At 40.5% G+C, this 14,159-nt stretch overlaps 1 protein-coding gene across 1 annotated transcript; it reads left to right on the top strand.

Moving 5' to 3' along the window:
- The first annotated feature begins 309 nt into the window (after window positions 1-309).
- LOC141812765 (putative mitochondrial protein AtMg00860) lies at window positions 310-702 on the top strand. The gene has a single exon (XM_074700757.1). The coding sequence runs from the start codon at window positions 310-312 to the stop codon at window positions 700-702; it is 393 nt and encodes a 130-aa protein (XP_074556858.1).
- Window positions 703-14,159: the final 13,457 nt, after the last annotated feature.

Below are 14,159 nucleotides of genomic sequence, written 5' to 3'. Positions count from 1 at the left end.
AGCAGAAGATCAAGAGGTTATCTTCTTCCTCTAAGGCATCCCGAAGAAAAGGTATAATTTATTGCTTTCCGCTTTAAATAAATTATTTCCTTTTATCTTGGATCCTGTAAACCAAACACAAGAGCCCAATGATCTTAATGCGTTGATCAAACCTTGGTTTGATCAACTATGAGGGCAACTTAAATCCGTTTTCAGAAAAAATTTTGTTCTGCAAGGATTTACCGGAACGGATTTCCTAGTGTTTCCCAACAAGAATTCTGGCTCGATCAAGTATCATTTTTGGGTCATGTTATCTTCAAGGATGGAGTGATGGTAGACCCAATAAAGATTGAAGCTGTGAGTAACTGGAACAGGCCAAAGAATGGCAGCGAAATCAGAAGCTTTCTCGGGCTAGCAGGCTACTACAGGAAGTTTGTAGAGGACTTCTCTAGAATTGCAGCCCCTATGACAGTTCTCACCAGAAAGAACAAAAAGTATGAATGGACGGACGCCTGCAAGAAGAGTTTCACAGAGTTGAAAAGGAGACTGACCAGTGCTCCAATCCTTACTCTTCCGGACAGTAACGAAGGCTTCGACTGTACAGCGACGCTTCCAAATTGGAACTCGGAGTTGTACTTATGCAGAATGGCAAGGTCGTTGCCTACGCCTCTAGGCAACTCAAGGAACATGAAAGGAATTATCCCACTTACGATCCAGAGCTAGCGGTCGTGGTCTTTGCTCTCAAAATATGGAGGCATTATCTATATGAAGCTCAGTAACAAAGTGGTCGATGCACTCAGCAGGAAGTCCTGTGCCACCTTGATGTCTCTATCGGTATTATCTCGGCCCGTAGAAGGGGAAATTATGTGTTACAGGGTCAAAATCATTTCCGGACAGCTTTCTACCATGACAATAGCACCGACGATGTTCGACGATATATTAGAAAAGCAAGCCCGTGACCCAAGCCTCCAAAGGATCAAGCAAGAAGTCCTAGAAGGAAAGGATGATGGATTTCGTATCGCTGACAATGGAGTACTATACCTCAGGGATCGCTTATGTATTCCCGACGATCCAGAGTTACGAAAGAGGATATTTGAGGAAGCTCACGGAACACCCTATGCGATGCATCCTGGATCCACCAAGATGTACCAAGACCTGAAAGGGAAATTCTGGTGGTTCGGTATGAAAAGAGATGTGGCTCAGTATGTCAGTACCTGCCTGACCTGCCAGAGGGTTAAAGCAGAACACCAGAGACCTGGAGGAGCACTACAGCCAATCCAAATTCCAGAATGGAAATGGGAAGATATTTCTATGGATTTCATCTCAGGACTACCCAAGACGACGAACGGATATGATGCTATATGGGTAATCGTGGACAGATTGACGAAGTCTGCCCACTTCCTAGCAATCAAGATGACCTACTCGACTGAGCAACTGGCTCAATTATATGCTAGGGAAATTATCAGACTACATGGGATTCCTAAGACCATCATTTCTGATAGAGATGGTCGCTTTATTTCCCATTTCTGGGAATGTGTTCAGAAGGCCCTTGGCACGAAGCTATTATTCAGTACCGCCTTTCATCCTCAGACCGACGGACAGACAGAAAGGGTGAACCAAGTACTGGAAGATATGTTACGAGCTTGCGCCTTGGACTTCAAAGGGAGCTGGTGCCGATATTTATGCTTAGCGGAATTCGCCTACAATAATAGCTACCAAGCTACTATTGGAATGGCGCCCTACGAGGCTCTGTACGGGAGGAGATGTAGATCTCCTATATGCTGGTATGAGGGTGGTGAAAAGAAGGAGATGGGACTCCAAACAGATTTCATTGACGACACCACCCGAGCTATACAGAACATCCGCCAAAGAATTGAAACTGCTCAGAGCCGGCAAAAGAACTATGCGGATATGCGGCGTAGACCGTTGGAATTCGAAGTCGGGGATTCGGTATTCCTCAAAGTAGCTCCTATGAAGGGAGTGATGAGATTCGGAAAGAAGGGTAAGCTGAGTCCGCGCTATGTGGGACCGTATCCGATCCTGAAGAGAGTCGGCAAGGTAGCTTACGAACTAGAGCTGCCTCCGGAGATGTCGGCTATTCACAACGTGTTCCACGTTTCGATGCTCAAGAAGTGCATTCCCAGTACAGACCAAGTGATTGAGCCACAGACAGTGCAAGTTCAAGAGGACCTAAGTTATGAAAGTCGACCTATTCAAATACTAGACCGAGAAGTCAAAAGACTAAGGAACAAAGAGGTGCCCTTAGTGAAGGTCCTATGGCAAAGTCAACGGTTCGAAGAAGCCACCTGGGAACGCGAGGACGATATGAAACAAAAATACCCAGAACTATTCTAAGTTCGAGGATGAACTTTTTATAAGGTATGGGGGACTGTAACGCCCGTAAAATTTCTAGCAATTTTATAAGAATTTTTGCATGATTATAATGGGCTTTTATGTGGGCTTTTTCAAAAATAAAAGAAAATAGAGCAAAAAGGATGCATAGCCAAGGTTCGAACCCCGAACCTCCAAGCAAGTAGCAAACCTTATGATGTATGTGGTAACCAAGTGCCCTAGCAAGGGTGTGCTATTAGAAAGGTAAGGATTAAATGGTAAATAAGGGGTAGGGGAGGCAAAGGGACACCTCTTTCCCTTCACTTAGAATAAATAGGAGTGAATGAAGAGAAGGAAAAGTCATTTTTCTTCCTCCTTCCTCTTCCTCCACCGAAACCACCCCTTCTCCTTCTTCCATTTTCGAAAACTCAAGGCCTAGGGTTCCTCCCTAGGAAGTTCACAAGGGGATCACTCAAGGGCTTATCCCCTTATTAAGGCAAGGATACGCAAAAGAAATTCTAGGAGCGGAGGCCTTCTCTTCTCTCCACCAAGGGTACATTTTCTTGTGGTAAACCAAGCGAGAGGATGTAAGTAATCCCCTCACCTGCGGTACAAGTTGCTTCGAGTGTTTTCGATTGCTTAAAAACCTAGGACTACCCTTCTAGGATTTCGGCCAAGGAGGAATATAGGGCTAGGGAAGAAGTTTTAAACTCTAAACCCCAAACATGCTTACTAATGATCTTCCATGCCATGCTATATATATACATGATGTTGACATGATGATAGTTAGACTTTATGTTAGTATGATTCCTTTATGTCACTACCTTATGTCCATGTTAACTCTATTAATGCATGCTTATGTTATGCTTATTGTATCATGATGTACATGCTTATGTTTCATGCCCACTAGGGCACACCTATGTTATGCATGGCTTATGTATGATGAAATGCCTAAGAGATGCTTCCCTATGAGTTGGGACCAAGAGCACTCTTTATGTTATGACAAGGAACATGATATGCTATTTTACTTTTGTATGGCTTGTACCGGACCCTAGCAAGGTCCATGGGATGGGCTCCTACGTTGCCCCTAGGTCGACGGTCGTAGTACGGGCCTAGTATGGGATGGGCTCCTATGTTGCCCCTAGGTCGACGGTCGTAGTACGGACCTAGTTCCCTAGTAGGTTCGGGATTAGCTACCTCGGATCGATTAGGGATGCGCGCAAAATGATGAATGTGGTACAATGTCGGGCCCAATGTTGAGATTATGTTTAAGTACCTATAATATATATGTTTTCAAAGAACATCTTGCATATACCCATTTTATGCCTATGTGATTATCATGCTTTAAGATGATGTACTATTGTGATAAGAATGCTAAGTTTCTATGTTTCCTAAATGATCATGTCACTACTTCATGTTTGTACTCTTGATGAATGCTAATGTCACTACTAAGTCTATATGAATGATCTGTCATACTTTATATATGCTATGCCTATAATGAACATGTCACTACTCTATGTTTAATTCATGATGTATGACTTTTGTGAGTAGGAAAGGATCTTACTAAGCCTATGTGCTTATAGTTTTCATGTTTCCCTTGTACTGCAGAAAAGGGTAAAGAATGGCTAAACTAAAGGGAGCAGCAGGAGGGGCAAAGATGTGTGTGGCAGTGGCATGGTGGAAGAGATCTGCTTTATGTTTCATGACTTATGCATTTTCTAAAGTTTTGCATGTTAATTGTTAAGAGTCGATTACTACTTGATGCTTTTTGGTTAATTGCTATTATTTAGTTTAAAGTTATCGAATGAATACTTCAATACTGTAAAGACTCATCTTTCATCAGATTTGATGTTACTTTACTGAAGTTGGTTTAGGAATATTTCAATACTAATTTGAAATAGGTTATGTTAAATTTATTCATGACTGAGAATTTGTTGGAGCCTTCCCATTTTTGGTAGCATGCATGTTTTGGTTCCTAGCATTTTTGGTAGCATACATGTTTTGGTAACAATTGATAGGTTATGTTTGAACTTTTGTGCATGTCCAGAATGTCCTAGCAAGTGAGGTTTATGAGGTTTATGAATGAGTAGTTCCTATTGTCTTGAGGTATCTGAGAAAATGGAGGAGTAGTGGTTGTAGTTCAGGTTGGGATGACGATAGCTAGGTTCATGTTCTGCAAGATTGCTGACTGAACAGTAGCCGGAGGTGATAGTATCCGGAGGTGATAGTATTTTGAGAAGTTTCTGAATGCCACCAGGATGCACTAAGTTTTAATTGTTCAGCACATTGTAGTACAGAATTGTTCAATTAATATCCATTCTTTGAATCATTTCGAAACGCAACTGCAAACTGGGACAAATTGTTGTTGAAATGAAATACACCTCTCTTCTCCGATCCCTGCAGTTATCCTTCACCAGTTCGAGCTGCATCTGAGGAGATGGAGCAGCATACCTGTCTGTTTGCAGATGCATGTACGTGCGAAGATGGTCAAACCACCGCCCAGGAAGAACAAAGCAAAGAAAGCATCTTTTTAACAATACATGTGCTGAAGATCCAAAAACACACTGATAATAATAAATGGACGGAAAAAAACTTTGATAAGAAAATTTGAGACAAAAATAAAGGAACACCTAATACTCAAAAGCATAAGGAGCTCCTCAAAAGCAACACCTAATACTCCAACAACCTCCACATCCGATTGGTTCATACCATATCAACACACAGTGTTTAATTAATCTATCATTTCCATTCATCAATGTTTAACCAGTCCATAATCCACAAACATTAGGAAAACCAAGAACTTGAAACAAAACATTAAACCAGTCCATAATCCACAAACATTACCACAATCAGGATACAATATCTAACACGCTAATACAGAAAAAAAATAAACTATTTGCTCTAATATGCATACACAAACTATTTGCTCTAATCTTCATCATCACTAAATTGGAGAGCCTCTAATTGTTGTTTTATTTCTTCCAAAGCTTCTTTCATCTTAGATAATTTTTCTGATCGCAACAGTTTTCTCTTTGAAGACGAACTTGATACTGAAGCTGAAGCTGTATTAGAAACTTGGTTCTGAGTGGATGTAACAGAAGTGGGGGTAGAAATTTTATTGACATTTAGTTGAAACGTTTTTTCTGCCTCCTCTCTACTCTTAAAAGACTGGTGTATGGCGCCCTTAAAGCCATTAACTTGGTTAGATACTTCTAGCCAAGTGTCATATACCCCCGGTTGACGTCCAACAAAAACAACATATGTTTTTCCCTAAATCAAAAAATACATTCAAATTATTATATAACCAAGATATTAAGTCAAAATTAAAATGAAATGACTTACCATTCTTAAAATTAAAATCAAGAGTTCGTTTGGAACCTGTGACAACATTTATACCGGTGACAACACGTATAAATGAGATTAATGAGGAAAAACATGAATAAGGTTAGCAACATAAATAGAAGTATAAATTACATTGTATCATATTTCTATAAAGAAAAGGAAATGAGCACGCTCCATTGTACCATTCAGGAAATGCTGTAGAATATTACTACAAAAAAATCTTTCAAAACTTATAGAGGGCAAGATTAAACGCTAAGTTGATCCTTCACTAACTTTGCAACCTGGGTCAGATCAAGTGTGTAAACATATTACTACAATGTATTTACAACCATGGTTGAATAAATTGTTAGGGACCTTCGGCGAGCAGCGTGAGGGTCGGGACCTTCGGTGCGCTCACGGAAGCAGAGACAGTCGGGACCTTCGGCTCGCGAGTAGCAGGGGCGAGTGGGAGAGAAAACCCTAACTTCGACAGGCGGGGATCGAGAGGTTGACGGCGAGCAGAGAGGGTCGGCGATGGGTTTAGGGCACGCGAAGAGGAGAGGAAGAATAGAGGGTCGGCGATGGGTTTAGGGCATGCAAAGAGGAGAGGAAGAAGAGAGGGTCGGCGATGGGTTTAGGGCACGCGAAGAGGAGAGGAAGAAGAGAGGGTCGGCAGGCGGGCCTTCGGCGGCGGTCGAGGAAGAAGAGGGTCGGAGGCGAGAGGAGGGTTGGAGGCGAGAGGAGGGTCCGGAGTCGAGGTTTAGGGCACGCGACGGGAGCTGCGGAGGAAAACCTAGGCGCGATTTCGATTTCTTTATTTTGGTTTTCGGGGTTTCGAAATTCTGCCGCGGCTTCGTTGCCACGCACGCGAAGAGAAGCTCCGCTGTCGCGTCCACGTCAGCAGGCGCGCACCTGCCGCTCAAACAAGGCGCCCATAATAGCAACTCTGTATATATATATATATATATATATATATATATATATATATATATATATATATATATATATATATATATATATATATATGCGTTAAGAGAAAAATAGCAATTTTGATATACATGTAAGAGGAAAATTGTAACTTTACTATGTTTGGAGGAAAAGTATACTATATATATATATATAGAGAGAGAGAGAGAGGTCTGATATCCTGCCCGACGAAAAAACCCACCTCCTGTGCGCGACCGCCGGACCTCCCCGCGTTCATCGCTGTCGTTCGTCGCCGTCCGGTCACCGCCGGCCACCATCCCGGGCTCGTTGGAAGCGCAACTCGACGGCGCACACATCGGCACCGGATTCCGACCGGATTGGGCCGGAATCCGGCCAAAACAGAGCAGACGCGCTGGTGGCCGATTTCGCCGGAATCCGGCCGGATTCTGGCCGAAATCGGCCGCCAGCGTCTAGCGGCGATTTCGGTCGGAATCCGGCCGGATTCCGACCGAATCGGGGCCGAAATGGGCCAACAGTGTCTGTTGGCCGATTTCGGTCGGAATTCGACCGGATTCCGGCCGAATCGGGGCCGGACTCCGACACCCACCGGACCGCCGGTGAGTTGCGGTTCCAACGGGTCCGGTCCGGCGGCAATCGGTGGTCGGACGGCGATGAACTGACGTCGGGAAGCGGCGAAGGTCCGAGGAGAAACACTGTGCAATCGCGATTTTTGGACGGTGTGGGTTGATCGCGATCGGGCGTGGACGGCGTGGATTGATCGCGCACGGGTCGCGTAGGAATCTGTTGCGCAATATATCATTTATATATATATATATATATATATATATATATATATATATATATATTTGTGTGTGTGCTAGGAAGCAAATAATAATTATGATATAAGTGCAACAAAGATAATTGTAATGATTTATGTTTAAGAATAAAAATTGTAATATAAATGTAAGGAGAAAAATTGAAATCCTGCAACTTTGATATATCTAAAATTTAATAATTTTATGTCAATATAGTAGTTTTAGCAAAAATTATAATATAGTAGTTTTAGCAAAAATTATGTATTGATCTATACTTATCCAAATTGGAAAAGTATTGATTTTTACTTTTAAAGTCGGCCTAGGAACACAAAGGTATTTGATTGTGAAATAAAATATTTTGGGGGTCCATATAATACTTTGCATAAAATTGCTATAAGAATCTATACTAATTTCAATTGGAAAAGGAAGATATGACAAATTCAAAGATTTTAAATAATACAAAGGAGTATCTTTTGTGAAATTAGACTAGTTTGGCCCATAGCCTTGTGGATATAGTGACCTTAGATTTTTTAGGGAGGGGAGTGGGTGAAAGAGGGAATGAGTTTTGGTCTAATGGTGGAGAAGTAGACAAAGAACTATGCACTAATCTGCATAACTTCTTTGATCCAACATTGTAACAAAAGATGATTACACTCATCCCAAATGTCTCTCATAATTCATACGTCCTCAAATTATATGAAGGGAAGTAAATTATGAGATCAATTTATAGCTGACCGCCAAAAGATTAGGAAGTGGGAGAGATTTTTTTCCTCTGGGAACATGCGTCCATCGAGTTCTTTGATCCAACATTACTTTTAACTTTGGCATTCCAATTGGACTTAACTCATCCTCATTATTTTTTATTCCTCCCCATCTTCCCATATTCTACATTCTCCTTCTCAATCTCTATTTTTTATATCCTCAATTATTTCCTTACCATGAATTATTTTTTCCTTCTAGTATTTACTATTGTTTCCCCATTCCATCCCATTGATTTTTTTTTTTAAAAATTAATATATATTTTTAAAAATTAATACTAATTAAAATTAAAATATATTTAATTCATATTCATTTCTCTCTTAATTTTTTTCTAAAAATAATTTCAAACTTCACTGTCACTTTGATTAACCAATTCACCATCGTTCGTCATAAAAAATTGAAATTGATCACATATTTAAAAAGCTCTCGACCTGAGCTATCCATTGGTACTAATTTTACTAGAAAATAACATGACTTAGAATGAGCTCGTTGGCTCTCTTCTCTCGTCGGAGCTGCATGAATCATTTTTTATCATCGTCATGGGTTTTTATTGTCGGAAATTATAGTTTGAGGAAACTTAGGTTCAATTTCAGTACTAAAGTGTAATTTCAGAGGTTGTGGTGCACAGTGAGTAGGTGCGTAATGAGTAGAAGTAAAACCTTAGCTCACTTTTTTATTGTTGGTTTGATTTTTAGGCATTTAAGGTAAAAAATTTTGAACTTTAGTTGATTAATTGAGTTGTGTTGTATTCTTAAATAGGTGTTAAAGAAAATATCTCTAGGGGTCAACGGATCGTTGTTTCAACAAGAACAATAAAAATCAAGAGCTAAGGTCAAAAATTTTTGAATTTAAGTTTATTTTCAGCTCTTTAAATTTGAAATTCAGGTTTTTGGATTGTGAAAATCGACATGTACTAATATTTGAAATTTTTTAAAATTTATATATATATATATATATATATATATATATATATATATATATATAAAGTATTTTTGAGTTTTTAGAGTTGAATAATTCGATTTTGAAAGTGCTAATGTATTTTAATTGTAAAATATAATTTTTAAAAATTATTGTGTGTAATTGTTAAGTAAAAATGTAAAGTTTGAGACTTTTAGAAATTTAGTATGCTATTTATTTCTGAATTGTTAGAAAAACATAATCAATACATTAGGTGATTATATTTCTAAAATATTATGTGAATGATAAATTAGGTGAAATAACAATGTTGAGGTATTTTAAGAAGGTGTGAAATAAACCTACTTTAAACAAGGCATCTCCCCCTCCATCACCTCCTCCTCCACCACCACTTCTTGATGCTGATTCGAATGAGTATCCTAGTGATCCTAGGCTAAGAAAGAACATTCTTGAGTACAATGTAAATGAAAGGGAGATTATTCGATGTTACTTAAATTCAGTTCAAAACTAAACCAAGTTGGTCCAATTTAGTTCATAATCAAATTATTCTGTTCAGTAACCAAAACACCTCCAATCTGAACTAAATCTATTTTGTTCATTTTGTCTTCATAAGACGAAGCCCATCATTACTTCTGATGCACCAAAATATCTTCCATCAGGAACCAAACTATTTTGGTTCACTTCATCTTCATAAGATGATGCCCATCATTTTTTGACATTTGTCCAGTCCAATCAAATTTTATTTCTCTCGATTCGAGAATCCAATTCTCAAACTCGTTTTAAGTGCTTCAAAGAAACTTGTAGTGCATGTGACTCAATAGGTTCTCAGCTATGTTGGTCATCCGTAATTAATCATTAATTACATAATGATCATGAGTGACACCTAATAGTACATCATGATCCCCAATTGATCGAAAAATCAACGATTGATTCCAAAACTATTTCTAAACCCTTCAACAGCTACAATGAAATGTGCTTTATTCCGTTCACTATCTTATATTTGTTTAGTTTAGGACATGGTCTATTTGTGTGAGTCTCCATTGGGCTGACTACGTCACACTTAGTCCAAGCTTACTTTTTTATCTTGTGGATTCAAGTTACTTATACATATGTCCAAGAATATCATACTCTTGATATATAATGCTTTGGCCAAAGACTTCTAGTAATAATCCTGACAAGCGGCCACATGGTATACATTTTCTTTTTTAAGAAGTGGTGAATCCTCTGTGAGCTTTCTAAATACCTTCGGGCACTTTGACTTATACCTAATCATCTTGGGTTCACACCTCCTTGGAGATGTTTTCTTAAGATGTCAAAGTATAAATCTCTAAGACTAAGGTGATTTAAATACCGCAAGTCAAAGGAAACTCGCACTTAAGCTGCACTGAAATCTTCATTGACATATGCATAGAACCATATGAAGTCTCATGGTAGATCACTCTAATGAACTAGTTACTTTTAACTAGCATCTACGTTTATCTTTCAACATCTAATTGTTGGGTTGCAAGGGTGCAAACATAGTCCCACATCTAAAGTACATGGAAAAGATCATAGGGTTAAAAGGATGAAAAGTATCTCCATTGGTATGATGCCTTTTGGGGAGAGCCCAAGAACAAAGCTATGAGGGTTTAGGCTCAAAGTGGACAATATCATACCATTGTGGAGATATTTTGATTCCATCGGTTCTAATAAGTGGTATCAGAGCGAGACCGCTCTTCATCGGACTAATCGCTAGATGAGCCATGATCCAGATCTAACCATGTGGTTTGAACCTTAAACAAAGGAAGTGGGTGCTCCCTGTTGTTGTAGATGGCTAGAGGGGGGTGAATAGCCCTTTCTTTTGAAAACTTAGACGATTTTCTCCTACAGATTGGTTAGTATGCAGCGGAAATACAAGACAAAGCAAAATCAAAGAAACACAGTGATTTACGAGGTTCGGGGATAACTTGCCCCTACTCCTCGGCGTGTCCGTAAGATGGACGAATCCTTGATCTTCGGTAGATCAGACCCCGGATGAAACCGGCTAGTGAAAAACTCCTTCTCGGTGGAGTTACCTCTCCACAACCAATCTCAAAGACTTTGGAAGTTTAAGCACAGAGATTAGAAGTAAAATGAACTGAGGCTATTACAATACAAGACTTACAGCCCAAGCCTCAGGATTCCTGCTCAAACAAATTCGAACCTCAAGCTCCCCGAGAGCAACCTCGTTGCACCACCTCGAGCAGTAGAGCTTCAATAAGCGCCAAACAAGCAGGAGCACGAGAGCAGGAGTGTCGGAGCAAGTAAGAGCGCACAGCACAGGAGAGCACAGCTAGGGTTTTTCTCAATCTCGTTTTTTTTTCTTCTTCTTCCTCTCGGCTCTTAAGCTTCTCGCTTCAACGGCCACTGAGTTCACTGCCAGGATCCTCTGATCACCTTCTGCAGCTCAGACTCCGCTTTACCTGAAAGCTATATCCAGCCAAGCTCAATTCCCCTGCTCAAGTTAAAGCCAGCTCTTGACCTATCTCCTTCTTCGCCAAGTTCAAATTTCAACCTGCAACTCAATCAGACGATTAGCGAAGCAATGACAGTAAAGTCAGAAGAGAGTAATAAAGTATAATCGATCAACCGATCGATCAAATGTCGTAAAAACTTCTCAGTAACGTGGGTAATCGATCAACTGATCGATTACCTACTTCCTTAATCGATCGGCCGATCGATTAAGTAACGGTAATCGATCAGCCGATCGATTACCGCGCGTAACTTGCGATTCCCATTAAACCTGTTAATCGATCACCCGATCGATTAAACCTCAATTATCGGAATTCACAGTAGGTTCCTTAATCGATCTCCTGATCGATTAGAATTGCTTCTGTTCAATTCGAAAAGTCACAGAAGGTTCAGTAATCGATCACCTGATCGATTAACACTTTGACTTCGATAATAGTAGGTTCAGTAATCGATCATCTGGTCGATTAAACAAACTCCTCTTGGGTAATCGACTCACTGATCGATTAAATCAACTTAGACCTTAAATCCTAAGTCAAAGCACAAGTAGGTTAGCTTGGGTCTAACCCATGCCAACCCTAATTGACCACACAATCAGAGAATACGCTTCCAAGCTTCCTCCGATCGTAATCCCGGTCCTGAGGTAGATTAACGAATCTCCTCTGATCATATCCGGTACAGAGAATGAGCTACCGAGCCCTCTCTGACCTAGTCCGGAGAACGAGCTACCGAGCCCTCTCCGACTTCGTCCGGTCCAGAGAACGAGCTACCGAGCCCTCTCTGACCCAATCCGGAGAACGAGCTACCGAACCCTCTCCGACTTCGTCCGGTCCAGAGAACGAGCTACCGAGCCCTCTCTGACCCAATCCGGAGAACGAGCTACCGAGCCCTCTCCGACTTCGTCCGGTCCATAGAACGAGCTACCGAGCCCTCTCTGACCCAATCCGGAGAACGAGCTACCGAGCCCTCTCCGACTTCAATTCTTAGCGATGAACTTAAATCGGTGCGTGGGCGTGCCCCGACTGTCGGACCAGTTGTCGAACGCGAAGATGGCGAAGGATGAATGGGGGACAGGGGTCACGGCGGAGATCGGAGCCGACGGGGTGGTAGCGGCCGAGGAGTTGAGCCGATGCGTGGAGACGGTGATGGGGGAAGAGAGCGGCGAGGGGATGCGGAAGAGAGCGCGGAAGGCGAGAGCTAGGGCAGCAGTCGGGTAAGAGATCCACGTCGATGCCTTATTTGGATTAAATAAAAAATAATTTTTAAACTGTCGAGAAAATAGAATATAGTGGCGGTTAAATTTTAAACCACCACGAATTAAATTTTAAATCATCGCAAATCACTAAACCGCCGTAAATCAAATTTAAACCGTGGCTAAAAATTTATTTTTGGGAAAACGGATAATAGCGGTGGTTTTAAGAACCGCCGCTAAATAACCGCCGCTAAAAATTTATTTTTGCGGCGGTTAATTGAAACCGCTGGGAAAACGGATAATAGCGACGATTTTAAGAACCGCTGCTAAATAACCGCCGCAAAACCATGATTTTTTAGTAGTGAACAACAGGATAGCATACAGTACAATGAACAAGGTTAACTAACAGGTAGCATACAATACGAACACAATCTTATAACAATAAGTGCAACATCCACAATCATGTAATAACAAGTGCAACAACCACAATTATATGTAACAACAAGTGCAACAACCACAATTGTATAACAACAAGTGCAACAACTATCAATGCAGTACACAACCACCAACAAATGCATGTGCATATGATATGCATGGTCACTGTCTGCACTCGCCATTCCCAGATACCCACCTAGTGCAGTGAACTGAGGCACACGATAAGAAAACTGTACACTCTCCAACAATAAACCACTACTAATCAAGTGGGGAGCGGGCAGGATATCACAGGAGAGCTATCTAGCTAATCCTGGTTGCACCCAACTTAGTGCAACAATTGCTCTCACTCTTGTACCACTATTATATAGTGTCAAGTGAGGCCAACAACAATAACAATGATCGACACACCTACTTCAATCATGTATATGTCATGATACTCAATCCAACATGTTAGGCCTATATCTAATCAAGCATAATCGGCATCAACTAGATCAAATCATCACTCACAGGTCAACAGTAAAATGCAACTGTATGAGAGTAAGTAAAAGATCATATTAAGATCAATCAACGAAGTTAGCAAGTATAACAACAAGGTAAATAACAACGAAAATTAATCATGCACTATAAATAGAATCCTGTATTAATCAAGCATAGGAGTACCCACCTGGTATGGCGAATACTGACACAAGAACCCATAGAAAATACTCCTCGTACGTAACAGAATCAACAATCAAGGTCCTACAATTATAATAACAATATCCACTAAATATCAGAATATATTTAAATTCTACAACAAATCAAACCCTAATCGAAACTAGGGGTTAACCTTAACCAGATCAAACCAAAACAAATCTGTCAACCGATCCAACAACCTTCATCAACCGGATCCAAATTCAACTCATGTTAACGAGTTAATTTCATTCCAATTGATCTTTAACCGAATCTAAACCAACTAATCAAGTCAAATTGATACAAATTAATTTAATCAAGCTAAGGAT

This window comes from Curcuma longa, chromosome 19, assembly GCF_044706935.1.
Source record: "Curcuma longa cultivar G26 ecotype Majalengka, Jawa Barat chromosome 19, ITB_CL_G26_1.1, whole genome shotgun sequence".
Taxonomy (NCBI): domain Eukaryota; kingdom Viridiplantae; phylum Streptophyta; class Magnoliopsida; order Zingiberales; family Zingiberaceae; genus Curcuma; species Curcuma longa.
Note: the sequence above shows the minus strand (reverse complement) of the source record. Positions and strands in the feature narration are given on the sequence as shown.